This window comes from Nothobranchius furzeri, chromosome 15 (genome assembly GCF_043380555.1).
Source record: "Nothobranchius furzeri strain GRZ-AD chromosome 15, NfurGRZ-RIMD1, whole genome shotgun sequence".
Classification (NCBI taxonomy): Eukaryota; Metazoa; Chordata; class Actinopteri; order Cyprinodontiformes; family Nothobranchiidae; genus Nothobranchius; species Nothobranchius furzeri.
Genome location: NC_091755.1, coordinates 33,353,180 through 33,374,510, shown reverse-complemented (window position 1 = coordinate 33,374,510; position 21,331 = coordinate 33,353,180). Strand labels below are relative to the sequence as shown.

The 21,331-nt window shown below is 40.4% G+C and overlaps 1 protein-coding gene across 1 annotated transcript in view; it reads right to left on the bottom strand.

The window, feature by feature from the left end:
• Positions 1–13,289: 13,289 nt before the first annotated feature.
• The window catches only part of sema3bl (sema domain, immunoglobulin domain (Ig), short basic domain, secreted, (semaphorin) 3bl), a 79,878-nt gene continuing 71,836 nt past the window's right edge, over positions 13,290–21,331 (bottom strand). Inside the window, exons 11-16 of the mRNA XM_015967390.3 lie at positions 20,753–20,984; positions 20,408–20,499; positions 19,667–19,708; positions 19,351–19,576; positions 16,869–16,996; positions 13,290–14,246 (exon numbers count right to left, since the gene is read on the bottom strand). Of these exons, the coding sequence (XP_015822876.1) occupies positions 13,734–14,246; positions 16,869–16,996; positions 19,351–19,576; positions 19,667–19,708; positions 20,408–20,499; positions 20,753–20,984 (1,233 nt within the window). The 3' untranslated portion in view covers positions 13,290–13,733. The remainder of the gene's footprint in view (positions 14,247–16,868; positions 16,997–19,350; positions 19,577–19,666; positions 19,709–20,407; positions 20,500–20,752; positions 20,985–21,331) is intronic.

Genomic DNA, 21,331 nt, shown 5'->3' with positions numbered 1-21,331 from the left:
ATGTGTTTGACTTTCCCTCTTGTGATGACTGGTTTTTTTATGCTTTAAGAATCAGGACATTGTTGCACAATCGCCTTTTTGTCACTTACTGGATATCCAAACATGACTTTATTATTGAAACTTGAAATCCCATGCTACATTAAACTAACAGAACAGGTCAAAACTAATATTTAGCTGGTGCCTATCTCCACAGCAGTCAACGGGCAAACAGGCGGGGTACACCCAAGCCCCCACAATGCAGCTCAAAAATTGAGGCCAACCCGGAAGTACCAAAAATTGCAGTTCCACCCTCATCCGCTGGGGGCTGGTGTCAGAAGCGAGCAAATCCTCATTGACTCCCATGTTAAAAATACCAATTTCACAGCAGAAATAAACATGTTTACAGCCTGGTACCAAAACATGTTTTTTGGTTAAATGATCTAGTTTACACTCATGACAACTCTGAGGGGGGTGAATTTTTTCTCACTCTTCTGTTTAAGTGTATTAAAAGCCTAAAATTCTGTATAATTAATGAGCATCAGACCCACGTGACCACAGAGCTAGCTCCGTGGAAAGGCCTCAGTAGAGCCTCGGTCAAACTGTTCCGGGATTTTGAGTCTCTGTGTTTGTGCATTCTTGTTTGGATATTTTTTGTGCAATTGTTGGACAAAATGACTTTCTGTGGTATTAATTGCACCAATAGAGCGTCCAAGGGTCTCCAATTCATTTTTTTCGGTAAGTAAAATTATATTTATGTATTTTAGGTCACTGCCGAGCTGAGCTTAGATTTTAACATGTACTGTTTAACCATGAAATTAAATGTAATAGGGTAAAACCCAATGCATTTAACATAATGCTGCACTTTAGAAAATGGGTTGAAATATAACATGTTGGTGGAGCTGGGTTCCGACTATCGGCTTGTGGAGCTCTCGGGAGACCGATGTTTTCCACCCGGTTCTCCCCTCCCCGCAGCTCGACGCATCTCTGTCTGATCGCGGCTTCGGTCTGCTGTGCGGGCTGCCGGCTTGTGGAGCTCTGGAATGGAAACCTTTCCCCCGGTTCTCCCCAGCGGCAGCTCTGTGCATCTCGGATCGCAGCGGCGCTTGTCTGCTGTGCGGGCTGCCGGCTGTCAGCAGCTTTCGGGAGACCTCTGTGTTCCACCTGGTTTTACCCAGCAGTCAGCCCAGCGTATCTCTGACTCAGAAGCTCTGGTGTTGTGCACAGTTAACTCCGGTTGTAGCTAGGCTGCTACCTCCGTTAGCTTAGCTCCCACCTCCACATTAGATTTGGGTTAGCTTCAGGTTAGCTTGTAGCTAGTTCGACCGGTGTCGTCAGTTGATCCCAGCCTTACAGCCACACCCTCAGCTCCACCTCTCTTCCCTTTTGTGGAATTGTCTGGGCTTGACGGAACCTGTGGCACGGTCAAAATGGCGGTGGTGGCCACCTCCCATTTAGCCTCAAAAACGTGTTATTGGAGACTATGGAAATGAATTGTCCAGTTTATATGTCGATGGGTACACCCTGGACAGATTGTGAGGCAACACAGAGACACACAATCAACACACGCACGCACGCACGCACGCACGCACGCACGCACGCACACACACACACACACACACACACACACACACCTAAAGCTTATTTATTTATTTATTTAACATGTTTTGGAGGATAAAACCCCTTGAGATGAGACAAAAAATTAAAAAATTGATGCAAATAATATTCTGTATTATCGTATCATTAGAGCATCCCCCCCCCCCAACTATCCAAATTTGAGTAACAATCGTCTCAAGTTCTGCATATTGTTCATTTCTGATTAAACTAAACATTTTCTTCTTACCACAGGAATAGTAAACACACAACCTGACAATTAAACAGTAAAACAGACTGACAGGTCTTGTGATTAATGAGCCAAATTAAGAATAATGACCTCGGTAATTACCCTCACTAAGTAAAAAAGCATCAAGGAGGGGAAACTGGCAATAACTGATCGTATGTGAACATTTCAAACATTCAAACCTCTAATTTGGTTTGTACAGAACAAGAGGCTGCTTTTCTAGGGGAGAAAACATACGTCAAGGAAGAAAAACAATTTTGTAGCATGGAGTTAATTTTGGATAATTTGTCTTTTTGGAGATATAAAATACCCAATAAAAGCTTGAATACCAGATTGATGAGACTGAACTTAAAGAGCAAGTCACCCCCAAATAAACGTTTTTTTTTGCTGATAAACTAAATAAACGAGTGTCTAATCGTGCTGCAGACACGTGTCGTCAATAATTTGGCACCTCAGTGCATCTTAGTTAAAATTTAAATATTCTGCCTAAAACTGACAGTGTTGTGCCATTGTCAGGTAAAAACTATGCAATGTATTTGAATTTAAATCTGCCACCGCTATTGGCTAAGAGGTATGCTATGATGTAAACTGGTACATTATGATGTCACAATGCTGTTGTGAGTCTGTGTATGTGTATTTGTTAGCGGCTCCACCCTCTTGGTCTGCCAGGCAACAGCATTTGTTGCATTTTTCAAACATGAAGTGGGAGTGGAGTTAGACTCTGGTAGGAGTTGACTTGCTCTTTAAGAAACACACATTTCAGAAAAAAAATCAAACAGTTATTTCAATGATTGTTTCACTTTTTATTTTTTACTACTTTTAGAACTGTTTTATTCATTTGTTAATGTTTTAACATGTCTTAAGTAAAGAGAATTAACATAAGCTATAGTTGAATGCTATTTAGTAAGGGAGAGTCTTCCCTGTGGTCGGGGTGCAATGGGGTGGCTAATAATGTTCTAGGGGTGGCCATGGCCCTCCCCCGGCCACCCCTTGGAGGCACCGCTGTGTATGTGGTGTGGTGAATTACGATGCGTGTGCAATGGAAACCCATCAGCTGAAATGAATAAAAACAAACTGAAAGCATGTTAAATGTGAGTTCTATAATTAAAAATGCATGTGGGTGTTTATTTTATATTGCAGAGAGTTTGTAAAGGCTTAGTCTCAGGTGAGCAGTTCCAGGGGTGCCTGATCCGTTAGCCGATACATCATTCACAAATGGCCCATCCTGTCAGCCTGGTCAGTACCACAAACATAATCAAGGCAAACTGGAAAGAGACCAAATTTTGTTTCAGCCCTGATCCTGAACAGGAAGAGAACAGGAACTGAAGCATGAGTAGAGGTAAACAATCAGAGGTATGTGTGACATACGGACCAGCTTTCCCAACAACCCGTGTTACGGTACGGCTTACGTCAGCCTTTAATTTACCAGGTGCTTGTCCTGATCTCAGTTGTTTATTCCGCTCTGGCTAAAAGCACCACTTAACCTGCAATCCCATCCGTTCTAATAGCAGAGTGATGACTGTTTCAGCAGTGTGAAAACACATCCTTCCTTGTGTTGCAACAAACATCTGTTTGGGGTCAAACTGTTTTCCTGTGTTTGTTGAAAAGGATCTTACTGATGTTGGGAATTTGAACAGCTACGGCATCATCAGCTGTGTCACCTGATAACAGACTTTTACACAAATACAACGATGATCTGTTTTGTGCCTGGAGAAAATAAGCTGCTTAGTGATGACTCACTCAGGAACACGATTACAGGATAAATAAGCTCATTCTGCAGTCTAATAATCATGTTATCCCAAACATCTCTGTATTTTAGAGACTGTTGTAATTTCTTCTGACATAAAGCTCAGTGATTTCTTTATCTCTTCCAATTCCTCCTCAGCAACATTGTTTCTTTTTGGAGGCATTGTTACTGACTCACCCCAGAACCTGGGTCTGGTAGCTGGAGCAGAACCTGGGCCTGGTAGCTGGAGCAGAACCTGGGTCTGGTAGCTGGAGCAGAACCTGGGTCTGGTAGCTGGAGCAGAACCTGGGTCTGGTAGCTGGAGCAGAACCTGGGTCTGGTTGCTGGAGCAGAACCTGGGCCTGGTAGATTTAAAATGAAGCTTCAACTGTTAGTGAGATGAACTTTCTACAAACATCATCTCTGCTCTTCCTGGATCCTGGACTCGACTTGACTTGAAACAGAATTATTTACATTTCAATGAAGACAAATTTTAATTTTACTTCATGGCAAAAGTCTGGAGAGCCTTTCAACTCAGTGTGGCCAGGCCAGCAGCAAATACCAAACAACTGCTACTTTTCCATTAGGATCCAAGCTACAAGGCAGATTAAACAGCTGCATCTACGCCTTCAAATGGATGGTTGTGCTGGGAATACTCAACCAATCATCATCCACCACAATAAGAGGTCTAAGTAATCTTCTACATCCGTACCAGGGCCCTTTTAGGGGATATTTTTTACCCTGGTAATCTGGTAGCCTGGTAGTCCTGGTAGTCTTAGTTCATTCAGTAAAAAAACAGGAATAAAAATCAGGACCAGAAAAGCAACCCTGGTTCCTGTGAAAAGGTTCCTCAACACTTTAAACATAACATCATTCTCCGCGTCCTTTTAAATATGCTTGAAAGTTGTAACCTGGTCAACTGCTGCTGATTTTAAAGGTGTGGTTTACTCATTAAATACACTTGGAGTGTTTGCTAGTGAAAGTTAATGCCTTATGAGTCATTAAAAAAGCTATGATGTTCCTGTTCTGACATGAAGAAGTTTGCTGATGCAGAGGTGGGCGGAAAACAGCAGAATTACTAATTATTGTTAATTATATACACACACCTCACTTCTGATTGGCTAACAGAATGCAGTCAGCCATGGTGCAAAGTCACTATCACCAAGACACTCTCCTCCCTCTCTCTCCTTGCTGCAAGAAAATAATAATAACAATAAAGGCTCCCTGTGGGCGGGCGTGAGCCAAGATGAGTGAGGCCATGAATGCAAATTCACAGTGTGACATAGATATGTGAGAATTTTCTAATCCTAGCATTTCACCATCTCTTTTCTATCAGAAGCTAACGCAGGAGATATGTGTAGGAGACTGTTTTCATGTTCAGCTTGTATGAAAACCCAGAATGACCAATTATAATCAGAAATAATTAATAAAAAATGGTTTTAGACAACCACATCTTTAAGTCTTTCCAGAAATGTGTTATATTTCTCACAAAAGTTTGTTTTTCTTAATGGATTTAATTTTTTTTTACAGAAATGGGAATGCTTGAAATATAGTTTTTTTTTAAATCTCAATCACTACCATCAGTTAAAAATATAGAAATATTTATTTTTGATAATATACGTTATTTGATAAGGGTCTTGTTTCAGATCACACAGACACTATATAACATTAGTAATTTACTGCTTTGTGTTGTAGCAATTTATACTTAACCTAAGTTCTGAGAGGATTTAAACTTTCCTCATTCTTTATTGAAAAAGTAACCTAAAAGTAACGTTTCCTGGTAATCAGTGAAGATGTAACTAGTAATTATCACGGATTACTTTTTCAAAGTAACTTGTTCAAAACTGCTCATTATAGACGAGGAGCAGGTGAACACCTGACCAACAGGGAGGAACTGAAGGAACAATGAGATGATAGAAATCAACTGGAACTAAACTCAGAACAAACAACAATAATCAAAACAAAGTAACAATAAACAGAGGTGGATGAAAACAAAACTCTAGCCCTGGTACTTATTTACTTTCTCATGTTCCTTTTTCCTGATGTTGCCATCACTTGGTATTGCCACATCAACCACAACGGCTGTCCTCTGTTGTTGGTTCTCCATCACCATTTTATCGATCTAGATCTGGAAGTCCCAGGAGCTTGGCTCTCTCATTCTCAACCACCTTAGGGGGTGTTACCCACTTTGACCTTGGGGCTTCCAGTCTGTTCTCTCCACAGATGTTTCTGTACACGATGCCAGCCACATGGTTGTGGTGATCCATGTATGGTTTTCCTCCCAGCATCATCCAAACTGCAGTTATGTGGTGGATTGTCTCAGTGGCCTCTTTGCAGAGCCTGCACCTTGGGTCGTCGTGTGGTAGTTCTTGGCCTTCAGTCTTTAGTTATGTCTGTGATACATCCCATGTAGGAGTTTGTCCTCCCACAATGGTATTTCCAGTGCCTCCTTCTCTATTCACCATTGTCTGAGACATTCACTGAGCACATCATCTGTTGGGATTCTATTCTTGATGTACCTATGGATCTTTGATGTTTCATCCTGGACAGTGGTTCTCACATTATCTATATCTATCTATCTATCTATCTATCTATCTATCTATCTATCTATCTATCTATCTATCTATCTATCTATCTATCTATCTATCTATCTATCTATCTATCTATCTATCTATCTATCTATCTATCTATACATATGTGAGAACCACTGTCCAGGATGAAACATCAAAGATCCAAAGGTACATCAAGATGTCTCATTCAATGTGTTTTCTTTATTTTCATGACCATTTACATTAGTAGATTCTCAACTATAAATGAACACATGTGGAGTTATGTACTTAATCAAAAAGGTGACATAACGTCTTTTATATTCTATTTTATTCAAAATAGCCACCCTTTGCTCTGATTACTGCTTTGCACACTCTTGGCTTTCTCTTGATGAGCTTCAAGAGGCAGTCAAGTGAAATGGTTTTCCAAAAGTCTTGAAGGAGTTCCTAGAGGTGTTTAGCACTCGTTAGCCCCTTTGTAAATGGTCATGGTCATTAAAATAAAGAAAACACATTGAATGGCCTGTACTGTATACACTGTCTATATTGGCCTGTGTGTGTGAGCATATATATATATATATATATATATATGTGTGTGTGTGTGTGTGTGTGTGTGTGTGTGTGTGTGTGTGTGTAAAACAAATAAGTAAACAAAAACATATTCCTGTTAAAGACACATCTCTCTATTTGTGTGACAACTTCAAAAAGTTTAAATAAGTTCTACATGTCTAAAGTTACACCCCTGCTTCTTTAACCTCAGATTTGGGAAAAGCTCACAACAACAATTAGTTTGGAGATTGTTCTCTCTCTCAGAACGTGGACGTCTGCTGGGTTTTTAGTCGGGTGGTGGAGAATGAGCATGTTTCTTTTCTGTTTGGATCATTTTGTTTCTGATTGCATCCACTGCAGAAGTCTAAACTCATTGATCCTGAGAGAAGACATGAGGTTTTCTTTACGCGTCCGTGTGCTGGAGAGTATCAGATCTCACACTGACTGACTTCAAACCCTGACCTGCCCTATAATGCTATGAGCTTCACTCCATGTGGTTTTTATATAACACACACATTTTGCTTTGTATTTTAGTTTGTGATGTCATGGCGGTCCTCAGGAGTGGCTTCGTCTCTTTATCTGGTAGACTTTAATCTTGAAACAATTGTTTAAAAGAACAGAAACAAATCGGTCTTGAAACATCTGATTAAATGTTTTTGTTTTTACTCAGAATAAATGAAAATTATAAGGAAAGCTACCAAAAGTATCACACGGATATCCTCACTTAACTCGGTTGAAAAAGGCTTTTCCCTTCTAGCTCAGAGATGTAAATTGGGGGAGACCTAGAAGGTCCATAACATAATCTTAAGATCTTTCCTGAAAGAAAAAACACGCTGTAAGCCAATAATTTAATAATGTAAGTAAATAACGATGCTATTGTGTTATCTGAGCCCAGAGTCTGAATTCTTTAAAGTCTGGAGCAATTAAATCAATAAGTTCAGGCTTGCAGAAAGCTGTTGCATTAATCCAACCGTGATGAGATGAAAGCATGTAAAATAGTCTCTGTCTTTAAAAGTTTCATAAATCTGGGGCTGTACTGCTCAGAACATACATCACTGTCAAAACCAGACGCCACAATCCCTGCCAACAACGTTAATGTGACCCAAACAGAACCAGCTGCTGGAGGAAGATGGAGGAAGGAAACATCTGGAGCTTCCAGCTGAAGCACAAAGGATGGTTTTAGATAATGGTGAAAAGACAAAGTTCAAAACAAATCTGGAATTTGTTTAAAAACTCAACAGTTTCTGCATCTAAACCTGAACAAAGCAGCTAGTGAAACATCCTGAAACACAGAATGTAGAAACAGGAGGTCTTTTTGGTGTTGAACAGGAATTTCCCACCATCTGTCCAAGTCTCTGACAATCGTTTCTTGTTAACAACTTAATGACTTTCCCCCGTTCTGCTGACATTGTCTGAGGTGTAACTGTACATGTAATGTTTGGTACAGGATTTTTTCCTTCTCCTACTCAGTCCTCAGTAATACATATTTCATAGATCCAGACTGGACACAGTCAAGAGAATAATGAGTCATTTCTACACTGTAAAATAACTTTTTACAGATTCGGAGGGAAATATGTAATGGAACAACAGTGATGCATTGTGATAAAGTGCTGGCCAAGGCTTGGGCTGGTTTTTAGCTTTATGGAAATTATGCATTTGCTAGCATGCTTCATTTGCACAGACAGATTTGATTTATTCACTGCTGTCAATTATAGGATTTATTGCACAATGTAAGCTAATCCAGTGAATGGTTTTTCAACATAAATACTTCACTATAAAATTAACATGGTAGTCACCTCTCTAAAGCTCTGCATGCACACTCCTGTCCTGGCATGTTTGCATGTGAAAGGGAATTTTATTTATATTGCACTAATTGTAGTCATTTATTCTGCATTTGTGAGAAAATTGGAAGGTTGCAGCAGCAGACGGGGTGCAAAGGCATATTGCAGATCCGGTTTAAGGTAAAAAAATTTTATGTGATCATGTGTTTGCTGAAGTGACAAGCAGCCATTGTTAGTCCAGAATTCCAGATGTTACAGCCCAATTACCCTCCAATCACACGCATGGCCAGATGCAGTTGCTGGGTAACGTAATGGGTCAAAACTGGGCTCATAACTCTCCAATCACTTGCTCATATGTCTTTCTGCCAATATAAAAAAGCTTTTGAAGTCCACACACACGGTTAGGCACAACTCTGTGCATTTACACTCCGTGTGTGTAGTTTGTATGTATACATTGTAGGGACATTTTGAGGACAAAAGGCTGGTCCCCACAGTAGGAAAAAGTACTTTTTAATTACTAATAATTGATTTTAGAGGTATGTACTGCATAAAGAGTTGCTTTTCTGAACATAGAAGTTTGATTTTCTTCCCATTTTTATCCCAAGCCAAGAATATCACAACAAGCCCTGTAGGTTATAAATTGTAAGTCGCTTTTGATAAAAGCGTCTGCTAAATAAATAAACAAACATAAACAAGGAATGACACGTTTGGAAAAAAACAAATGAAAGACGTGGGAAAACAAGCAAGTCAATGAAGCCAAACAGCTCTGGTGCAGGTGTGCAAGTCTGGGTATTTCTGGTTTAACATCAAACTGTGTGTGTGTGTGTGTGTGTGTGTGTGTGTGTGTGTGTGTGTGTGTGTGTGTGTGTGTGTGTGTGTGTGTGTGTGTGTGTGTTTCAGTTTACTGCAGTAAACTCCACAGCTGAAAAGAATAGCACATTTCAAAGAGCTGCTGTCTGTGTTTTTATTAGCCTGGCACCATTAGTCTACTCTGGATTGAAGTTAGAACAAAACAAATCAGATTGGAGGATTTTCTGATGTTAAAAGACCCACTTTTAATGATGTTAAATAGTTTACAACTTTATAGCATGCATGCAGAAAAAAACATTTAAATAACATAAATACACTATCCATTACCCTCGTACACCCTGTGACCAGTTCAAACCGCTTACACTACGATGGAAGAAAATAATCTTTCTGTATCCTAACATATTTTTTATTATTATTTTGTATTATAAAATTTTTAAATTTGGAGAACAAATGGTTGGATTTCTCACTCCTTATGGTCATGTCATATAAACATTTTAATTAATCACCATGTAGCCTCTGGGTTGGGAAAGTAAAAGGATGTAGTCTACTTCTAAAAAGAGCACAACCACTCGGCAGGAGCAGCAGGTCTCCATAACTCGATCAGTTGAAGTGAAAACTAATTTTTTACAAAGATAAACTCATGTTTCTTTTCTCAAATCAAATAACACAGTTCAACATTAAGGCAAAAACTAAAGTGAGACTAAAGTGTTTCAGATAAAAGTTATAGGAAAAGCAAACTGTACTGAAAATAGTGAACTTAAGAGGACACAAACAATCCAACTTCTCATGCAATATCATAATAAAGTTTCAACATTTAAACGATTGTGTCAAATGTTTTAATGTGGTCTGTAAATAACACAAATAAGTCTTTTTTTCAATGTTCAATGTTCTGTCTTGCAGCACGTTTCCATCCATCTTCTTCCCCTTATCTGGGGTCAGGTCGCAGGTGCAGCAGCCTTAGCAGGGAGGCCCAGACTTCCCTCTCCCTTGGAACTTGGGCCAGCTCCTCCTAAGGTGTTCCCTGGCCAGCTGAGTAACATAGTCCCTCTAGCATGTCCTGGGTCTTCCTTTAGGTCTCCTCCCAGCTGAACGTGCTTGGAAAACATCACCAGGAAGCCGTCCAAGAGGCATCCTGACCAGATGCCCGAGCCCCCCAACTGGCTCCTCTTAATGTGGGGGAGCGGCGGATCTACTCCAAGCCCCTCCCGGATGACCGAGCGTCTCACCCCATTTTTAAGGGAGAGCCCAGCCACCCTGCGGAGAAAACTAACTTCAGCCGCTTGCACCAGCGATCTCGTTCTTTCGTTCACTACCCAAAGCTCGTGACCATGAGGGTTGGAACGTAGATCGAACGGTAAACAGAGTTTTGTGTTCCAGCTCTGCTCTCTCTTCACCACGACAGATCGGTACAACACCCCCGCATCGCTGCAGACGCAGCACCAATCCGCCTGTTGATCTTGTGCTCCATTTTTCCCTCACTCATGAACAAGACTCTTACTTAAACTCCTCCACTTGGGGCAGGACCTCGTCCCCGACCCGGTGAGGGCATTCTACCCTTTTCTGACTCAAGACCACGATTTCAGAGTTAGAGGAGCTGACTCATCACAGCTTCTCCTCACTTGCACAACGAAAGAAGAAACAATTGCTTCATGGATCATAAATATGTTGATGGTTTACAATCACAGTAACAAGAGTGAACACTCATTTGTCTGTTTGAGGACAGTTATTCACATCTTATGAAAGAAGCTTAAATACAGTCAACAACCACAACTAGAGAAATGTCCTATTTAGTTTTAACCGATGCTCTTTACACAATCTCATAACTGTAAATTGATTGCATGAGGAATATACTGTAATTCTTCCAGCTCAGTTTAGCAACACATACAGTAACTAAAATAATGCATATGCTGAAATGTTTTATAGGCATGATTTGTAGAGTAAATATGTAATTATACAGATTTGCACATTTAAAATGCAGCCAACATTACAAGCTTATAGTACCATCAGAAAAAAACAATCTCACAACCTTCCTGCCTCTTTAATGAGAAGCCACTCACTCACTTCAAAGGGCAAAAAGAGTAAATGGTGTAGCGATGCTTCCCAAAGGGTTTGGAGTTTAAAACAAACCAGATCTATTTTAAAAGTTACAGCAGAATAGTTTAGGACAGTGGATCTTGTTTATTTCAACTATATTAGAAGATCTAGACAAAAGGTTTTGTTTTTAACTCTGACCAAACTGAGCGTTTCTGTTTCAAGTCTGTGTGATACACACAAATCCTATTTTAATGATTCTAAATCCCTTCTTTGTTTACATTTCTTAATCTGACTGTACATTTTAATTTACCCATGATTAAAGGAAACATCACATTTAACACAACCTTCAAAACCAAGTAAGGTGTGGAGCTCTGAAAAACCATTTTAACGATTATTTCTGATTCTAACTGGTCACTGTGCAGGCTGAACATGAAAATAGTCTCCTACACTGGTCACTGTGCAGGCTGAACATGAAAATAGTCTCCTACACCAATCTCCCGAATTAGCTTCTGATAGAAAATAGATGGTGAAAATCTAGGATTAGAAAATCCTGACAGATCTACGTCACACTGTCACTTAACATTCACAGACTTACCCATCTTGACTCATGACGGGGACGGCTGTTGTTGTTTTAGCATCTAGCAAATAGCAGAGAATGTCCAGCTAGTAGAAGTTAACTGTTGGCATTAGCAACTCCACCACACAGCAGAAGCTCCTCCAGGCTTGTGTTATTTGTGGAGATAAAACATCCATGCCACAGAGCAAACCGAGTCAGTGGTAGAGTTGTGTTGCTCCGAGGCAAGATGTCCAAACATCAAGAAATAAGTTACTCCTCTGCTGCAACTCTTAGCTGCAGCAGACTTGTCAGTTCTGATCAATGACATTTCTGTTTTTTGATTTTTTGTCCCGAGTGCGGCTTGCAAGGCATTCATGCCTATTGCAAATGTATTGATTAAACATGTTTCCCACACCTTTAATAAAGCAGAAAAAACACGAGAACCTTAAACATCCAGTGATCTACTGTCAGTTTGGGAAGAATGCTGCTAGGGCTACATTTCTATTGAGCTACATTTTAGCAAAATATGCATTTTTTTGAAAAAGTTCTAATAATGTTAAGGAATGTTTTAGTCATTAAATGCAACAAATATTGAAGATCTGACAACAATAAAAAGCCCTCACAGGTGATGAAGATAAAACGGGTTATTTTGTGATGTGACGTTTCAGCAAACTTTGTTTCCTGATCATCATTCAGCAGCACAACACCTTCTCAAAGATGTTTTCTGCTCCTCCGAAGCTTCTAGACCTGAAGTAACAGTCAGACGCACCAGAACAAAGGTCCAACTCATGCAAATCAACACAACAGTGTGACAAACACCACAGGACCTTCACAAAGGTTCTGAATGTGTCGGGTCAGATATGTTCTGGCAGCCTGGCTAATTGTATCCAAGTGGTTTAGATACTGGATCCAACAGGTTAACTTGCCAAGAGGTGGGCCAGCTCATGTAACCAATAATCAAGCAACTGAAAACCCTTTCTGTTTGCATGTGTGAGGCTGGACTTTTGATCTGTAGCTCATGTTTAATGGAAGACTCGGTCCACAAGATTAAAAAGTAAAGTCACGTGCCTTAAATCTGTTGAACCATCAACCATCGTCTCATGAAAACGTTCCGAGTTAGTTGAGCTTATACAATCGGTCCGATGGGTGACTGAGGTTTCAGTTAACATCAGAGTGTGTGTGTATACACTAGTTTCTTATGAAAATATCCTGGAACGTAATTAATCTAGGCTAAAGCAGAGTAAGAGACACAGAGACTTAAATATAAACTGAAAAAGAAATGAATCCAGTGATTCAACTGTAGGAAAGCGTCCAATATGGAACTATGCATGTGAGTAGTAATTTTTCAGAAATTAGTTTACAAAACTAAAAAACTAAAAAGGTTTCACGAAGGCAAGAAAAAAATAAATCAATACAAGCCAAAGAGGGTGAAGAAAGCAGGGTCTTGTGTTGGTGAGGTCAACCTGCAGTCAGGCTCAGGTTTGAGACCATTTCCTGAAGTGATTTAAAACAAGAACATAACAGAAGGATGCAAAAGAGATGAGTGACGTTATTCTGTTCTTCTGAAAGCATCCTTGGAGAGTAACTGAATCACCATCTCTTCTTCATTAAACCTTGATTGAGTCCTTGATTCTTTTCAGCAAAGTCTCTCCAGGAAAAGCCTGAAACCTTACCAACCTTCTAACGGTGGGGAAGTGCTGGCGTGTGATGCAAGATGGTATGCTGGAGTTTTTTCTTCCTTCGAGTTGTGCTCTGCATCTTTTAAATATTCAGTTGAATCCCTTTTCTTTGTCTTTCTCCACTAAGGACTAAAGAGACAGATTCCTCATATTTATACACCTAACTAAGTTTGTCCCAAAATCTTAATTACAAAGATTAATATTTTCCACTTCTGCACTGCCCTCCGTTTCTTCTGTTACTCCTGCCTGGACCGTAGATCTCGCGGTGTCCGGTTGCGTTCACCAGAGTTCTTGCTCCGGGTCTTCCTTGCGCTCTCCTGTGCTTGACGGTATTTTTCCAGCATGCTCTTGTGTTTCCGTCTGAGCTTGTCATTGCACCACATCCTCTCACAGTACTCCTCCACGTGTGGCAAGTTTGATGGTCCAACGAGCTGCATGATGTCCTTGAACCACGTACGCGACTGCCCGATTTGACTTGGGGGACCGCCTCTGCTGTAAGCACCACAAGGCATCCAGGGCCTGTGGCTTCCCATAGACCTGTCTTTGAATGTGTCAGAGAGGCCTGCGTTGTCACGAGCTATGAGTTCATCCACAGTGTCGCCATGCAGTACCTCCAGGGTGATGCGAGCTAGTGTTTGTGTGAAGCCATGCTCTCGAGAGCGGCAGATGTACACGCCTTCATCCTGACGAAACAGCTGGCGAAACAGCAGACCTTGTTCTGTTATCATCACTCGATCGTCCAGCTTCACCTGAGAGTGGAACAGAGCAGGTTTGTCTTTATACATCAGTTTGCAGAAAGAAAACGATCGTTTATATAGCGCCTCTCAAGATAAAAATCATGAGGCGCTTCACAAGAACAACTAATTTGAAAAAAATAGATAAAAAAATAAAAACATTTTAAAAAAGCTGATTAACCCTCCCACTGTCCATTATGTAGCATGGACAATCTCAGAAGGTTCCTATCAGAGAGAGAAACGCATTCTGGGTGAAAGAGTTTGTTTTGCAGCTAACCAAGTTATTTCTTAAAGAGAACAGCATCGGACGCTATCTGTGTTCTACCTCATCGATCAGACGACCCTCTGTGTGGATCCGGAGGTCAAAGGGAGGATGTTGTCAGCCTCTGGGTACTCGGTCCGGTAGGGAAGACCCGAGTGGTACTGACTCTCTGGTCCAAGAGTTGCCGCAGGGTACACAGGTGTTGAGCTTGCATCTTAACTTAACTCTGAAGGAGTTTTGCGTCAGCTGGTGCAGGTGGCGTTTATTCGGAGCAATTCTATCGGCGTGACAGAAAAGCTTAGGTGGAGGTTTTGGGCAGCCGACCCTTATCCTCTGGGACTCTCGTGCCACGGAGAGATTTTGGTTGGTTAGGAACTGACAGCTTGAACTGAGGAGTTTGGTTTTTATTAAACCTCAGAACACGCCCTCTCAGAGATAGAAAGCTTTGGTTATGGAGCAAAGACATGTGAGAGCAGTAACCTTTAACCTGAATTCAGTGTTGCATGGTGTGTATAAGTGTACATGACCTTCTGGTTACTGATCAAACATTACTGATTATCATAAATAATAATTATTATTAATACATTTATAATGAACCATGATGATTATTTATGAACCTTGTAATAAACAGTGAAAAGAGTTTATTAAAAATGATTCTTTTAAATCTTGAAGTGTCCTTCATCTTGGGACGGAACAGCAGTCAGATTAAAGATGGTTTAGCAGACTTTACGTGATGGATAATCTGTGGACAGAAGTACAGCTTGACCAAGCTCGACCTAGCTGGGGAAGTGTGACCTTTGGGTCACAAATGAGGCCATTCATGTCGCTACAGGTGGCACGGGTGAGGAGTGAGCACCACCTCACCCCTGCCACGTGGACCTTAAGGGATAAACCATCCATCCTGCTCAATGGTCAACTTTCCCCGCGGTGTCACCCATAAAGACAGTAGGAGGGTTAAAAACTGTGTTAAAATGAGGATAAAAAATTGTGATTAAAAAAATGTAGCTCATATATATATTTATATATACCTGAAAATTCCAGACCCCTGTTACAGAAACACTGGCTCTGTTACCTCTTCACAACAACGGAGAGTTTACGGTTAACCCAGCATTCACCATTAAGGGCTTCAAAAACTGATTCAACAAATCTTTGAAACGTGCATCCCTATGGAAAGCTGTTGCTGAAGCTTTATTTATAGCATAATTGTTACAAAAACTCAACTACAAAGTCATGAATTTAGACATGTGAACATGAGTTGAAGCAGTTTGCTTTATGAAATGAATTATTTAGCTTTTGAAGCCTGTTTGAGATACCTGAGGTATTTTGTCTTGAAAATTGCTAATTTGTGGATCTGAGGTTTGGGAACCACTGTCCTACTGCACTGATTCCACATTTTTCTAAAGATTTTCCTTCAGCCTTACCCACGAAAAGACCAGTTGATGAATGACTTTACTGACAAACCAGTTGCTTCAAATTTTTCGACCCAAAAATATTTTCAGAAGCACCAAAACTGTTACACTTGACTTAAAATCAGTTTGATTTGGATCGTAATTTAGCAAAAGTATCGATAGGAGAAAAAATAGTACGGACTGCATCACTCAGTCTAACGTATGACTAAAACACACAAAGAATGGATGCTGCTGGTGTTATTTTTTAAGGCCTGAGCTGAAAACGGCGAATTTAGTGTATAATCACATTTTTAACTCAGTTCTTTCTTCCTTTCTTCATATACCCACCCAAACTCTGTCCAACTCCCCTCCACCTTTATTCCATCCATTTTCTCCCTCCTGTCTCTCATTTTCAGATCCTCTCCCTCTCCCTCTCTAGCTGTCCCTCAGTGCCAACATAAACACGGCAGTCAGGTCAGCTGGTGGCAGCTACACGTTTATTTGCAGAGAAACAGAGAGGAGTTGTAATGCCTTAATACTTACATGGCTGACTGAGACACATAACCTCGAACAGATGCAAGATTCCCGTGGGTGTGGACGCACAGCAACAGCACTTTCCAAATCCAGCTTTAAATGACTTCACGGCTTTGTGTTGAAGTCTCAGTGGACGGTGGACTTAAATGACATTTGATCTGTCGATGGCATGTGGCTGAGGTTTGTGAAGCATTCACTGTTTACTCAAGAGACAGCCCAATGGTGCACTTTGCTTTGAATTAAAGTGGCTTAATTTAAAACACATGTCAAACGTGTCAGACACATGCCACATTTACACACTAATCTCTCTTTACAGGCAGGCCACCGGTCCTCAGAGTTTTCATCAAACCTATCAACACTTTTTGTTTTTCATCAGATATTCCCTTAATTTAATCTGCATTTTATTGAATAGTTTATTAATTTTGAGCCAATAGTTGTGTCTAATCTTCTCACCTCTTCCTTGCGGTCATCGCGCTGGACGAGCCATGTGATGGTAGCTTGTGGTGAGTGAGGAACACACTCAAGGAAGGTGCTGTTTTTCTCAGTCCCATAAACCAGCTTCTCCTCCGTCACATCCAGGTCTTCTCAGTGAAGGAAACACAGATTTAAACCATATTTAGTTAGTGCAGTCGGTACAGGATATGATGCTAATTGTAAATGTCTAAGATGGAAATAGGATTTGGTTCTTAAAAAAAAAGAGTTACAACAATCATCAGCTGTGATGTCTCAGCAGACTGCTGGAGGTTTTCTCCTGCTAAAGAGGAGTCTTCCTCTCCACTGTCACTACATGCTTGCTCAAAAGATCTTGGGAACTTTTAAATTAAATCTTCTAAACCTTTTGTTAAAACTAGAATTTGAACTTTAAATTGATAATGTGTAGTTTGTACCATTAATCTCTGGAAATATCCATCAAAATGACCAGTTGTTGAAAATCATTGGCAGTTTCACAACATATCACCATAAAAATCTGTTCTAAAATACATGGGAGCGGGTCTAAATCTCTGGGCGACACCATATTGGATGCTGTGTTTCCTTCTACGGAAGCCCGTGAGGTCAAAACACATTTACTGATTAGTAAGAAATGGTTACAAAACTTTCACCATTCATAAATGTTGTTGTTTTACACATTTACCTCTTCACTTGTTGCCAGTGATGAAAGGGAATCTGATGTTCTTGTTATTTTGCTGGAGGTTACACTTTCAGGGATTTTTGACCCTAATGGCCATCCGTTGGTAAGGTCTTATTTGAACACAAAAATAATGCTTGCTTGCAGTGATTTATATGTACTGGCCCCTATCGCCAGGGAAAATGCACACTGTCTCTTTAAAGCTCAATCAGGAGAGTCTTTGCAATTTCAGCCTCAGCTGCAAAAGCAAAGATCCTCTAGAGTCTAGAGGTCTCACTTTAACACAAACCTGATTCCTTGAACTGAAGATAGATCGTCCATCTGGGGACTTTAAGTGAGACATCTTTCATCACTTCACTTCCTCACTCAGGTGAGCAAAAACAGACTCCATGTCCGCTCCTTTGCTTAAGTTCTTAATTTACAGTCTGTCCAAATGTTTGTAACCTCTTTAGAATCCACATCATCCTTTTAAATCCTTTTCACTTGTCTTTTTCGACTTAACAGCTATAAAGTTCAAGTCACGCTGCCTTCAGAGTGACTTGTTGGGTCAGTGCCTTTCCTTCATCACATTTTTCTGGCTCTGCCATCCGTCTACACTAGTCTTAAACCAGTTCACTTTTATTTTGTGCTTTCACAATAGCGGAACAAACTCATCTCGTCAAAGAACGCCTTCTCTTTCATGACCTCGAACACTGAGCTGTTTAATCTGCACAACCACTAAAACAGACTGGGACAGAGTTGCATCACTTATTGTAAAAGTGCTACCATGTCCTGCAGAAGCGTTTTAAAACGCATTACACTGCAGGCACTTTGGGTTGCTTGAGCCAGAGCATTCTTCATTTGTGTAAAATGGGTTTTATTAAGCTGGAAATAAACAGACTTTTTGACACAAACTTTGCTTTTTGGTTTTCATCCTGCCTGCAAGGCAGACACAAACATTTGATCAATAACAGATTTGCTAAAACAAGCTTTAAAAAATTTTGAAGGGAGCTGGGAGCTGGCGCCTTTAAGAGACAACTGAAATGGTAAACTTAAGACACAGTTGTGAAAGATTAAAGCAGATACAGAATACAGCAGCGGTGCCAAGAAAACCTGTAAAATTATGTTTCTGTGACAAAAAATGTTTATTTATTTAGCAGACGCTTTTATCCAAAGTGACGTACAGTTTTTTAGCTATATAGGGAATGTTGTGATCTGTGGGGGAAACCGGAGTGCCTGGAGGAAACCCACGCATGTATGGAGAGAATACGCAACTCCATGTAGAAAGGCCACAGCCGAGTTTCAAACCTGCAAACTTCTTGCTGCGAGGCAACAGTGCCAACTGCTGCGCCACCATGCACCCCAATATTTTATGGCTCTGGTGTGAATTGAACCCTGATCTGCTGTATCCAGAGACTTTACCACTAGGCCACCAGGGCTGTATCATAATAATGAATCAGCAAAAAGGTTTAATGTAGTTTATCTAGAGTTAATTTGCTTTATTCTCTTCTTTCATTTCCATTCTTTTAGTGTTTGATTTCACCCTTCTGATATATGAGGACATAACCTTTTTCAACATTTGTTACCAGCAACATTATAAAGCTCAGCTGAGCATAAACACAGGAACTGATTGCTTGGACAAATATCAGACCTCTTTTTCACTATGACCCAACTAAATCAGAGAAACTGGCTCTAAATCAGTTTTTCAGGCTTGCAAAAGACACTTAAGACGCCATACCTGGCCAGGAAACAGTCCAGGACACCCCCCCCCCCCCCCCCCCCCCCCCAAAAAAAAAAAAAAAAAACAAATTAAAGGTAAAGTTAATGTACCGCTCAGATTCTGGTCCACACACTGCATGGCAGGGTTTCCGTTCCTGATGTCCTGCCTGCGGTAGCGCCGTTTGCTGTTAGGGAGAAATCGTGAACAGCATGATCCATCCCAGGCACAGTAAGGATCTCTGGCCAGGCAGCACTCGGCGCAGGCTTTCCCATAAGTCTCACAGCGATGCAGCTTCACCTGCGCCACACCTGCTGGTGAGCCCATGTACAGGGCTTGCTGTTTGAAAAGATGGAAGTAAACGAAGGTAGAGGGGTCATAATGAGAATGTTTCGTTTAAAGTTAATGGCCTTGGTCAGACTAACTCACCCTCTTCACTGATATTTCCATTGATGTAATTGGAGTTGGCATCTGCAAGGAAACAATAACGACTCGTAATGCAAACATGACTTGGAAGATAAAGATGTGAGAGCGTGTTTTGTTAAAATATATTTCAGAGCTTTTATTAAGCTATTAAGTGTAGCAAATAAATACACGCAAATGTGGCTAAATGATATACATCAAAATAAAAGGAAAGCAATACGATATGTTGTGATTCTAAAAGCCAGATTATATTTTCAATTTTAAAGCTGGAATTAAATTTGAAAATTCAGATCTGAAGCAACAAGACACGTCCAGTTTTATCACAATCTCATTGTTCTTTCAGAACGAAGATAGTAAAAACTGCGGCCACCCGGAGTTTGAATTACACCACACAAAAGAAAAATGTTTGCATGTAGATTCTTAAATCAGTTCACTGCTTCTGAATATGGATTCGGAATCGCAACATTTTTCAGTGCATCGATATTTTCTTGCAGCCCTAGTTCTATCCAATCATAAACACGATTCCTGTTAAAGGGGGGTTTTCCTCTCCACTGTCGCTACATGCTTGCTCAGTATGGTGATTGCGGTAACGTCACTGACACAACAAGTCAGTGACTCGATGCAATCTGCTGGGTTTCCTTACATAATGAACTGACCTCAATGCAGTGGTAAGGACAAGTGCCTTGAGATGACACTTGTTATTTGGAACTATATAAATAAACAGAAATTAATTTAATGTTTGCTTACTTTAAAGACTTGCAGCTCCTCCAGTGTGACCTCCTCTGTTTCAAGACTGTTTCCACTGTGCAAAACAATAACCTTCAAAACTTTACCAACATCTGAAAGAAAAGCAAACAAATAATATAATAAGTAAAATGTCACAAATCAAAACCACAGGAAAATCTAAGCATTTTTGCCACTCATTGTTTTTGCTTCTAAAACGCTTCAGCAATGAAACAAAATAATTGCATTTACGCTCTTGTGCAGATTGGTAACGATGCACAATCTAATTTCTGAATAAAATGTTGAACACAGAGCTAATCTGTTAGCAAGTTTGGTATTTTGGAAGCACGTTGAATCACATGTGCGTACCTGTACCAATGAACATGACATCATACTGGCCATCTTCTGCTTCAACCCTGTCAACCACAATTTGTTTGAGCTTGTAGGGAATGTTGGCTTTCACAAGCACAGGCTGGCGTAGCGCTGGATACACCGACCGCCACATCAGTGGATGGCTGCGAGCGAAGTGCAGAACTGCGTCAGGAAAGTCCTTGGTGCTGCCGAACTCCCTGCCAGGCTGGTTTGTGATTTTACTGGGACACTAAAAAGACAAGAGAAAGGATCAAAAACACTCAAAAGAAAAAATTAAGTATGTAAGAGAGAACAGTTCAAGCCTTTATGTTTTATAGTTTTTGGTTGGCAGACCAATTGCACAGTGAAAGTCAGAAAAATAGAAATTTCTGGCCATTTTCAACTCCAAATTACCACCATAGGGTGTGTGTTTCTAACAAACTTTGGTGTAATCATGGTCTTAAATCCTAAAAGTCCTCATTAGGAGTTTTATTGTGCTAAAAACTGGATTAAAGTTCAGAACCACTGTAGTGATATTAAAAGCTTGGAAACATCACCAAGTGTGCAGTTTCTTTTTTTTTTTTAACCATCCGAGTC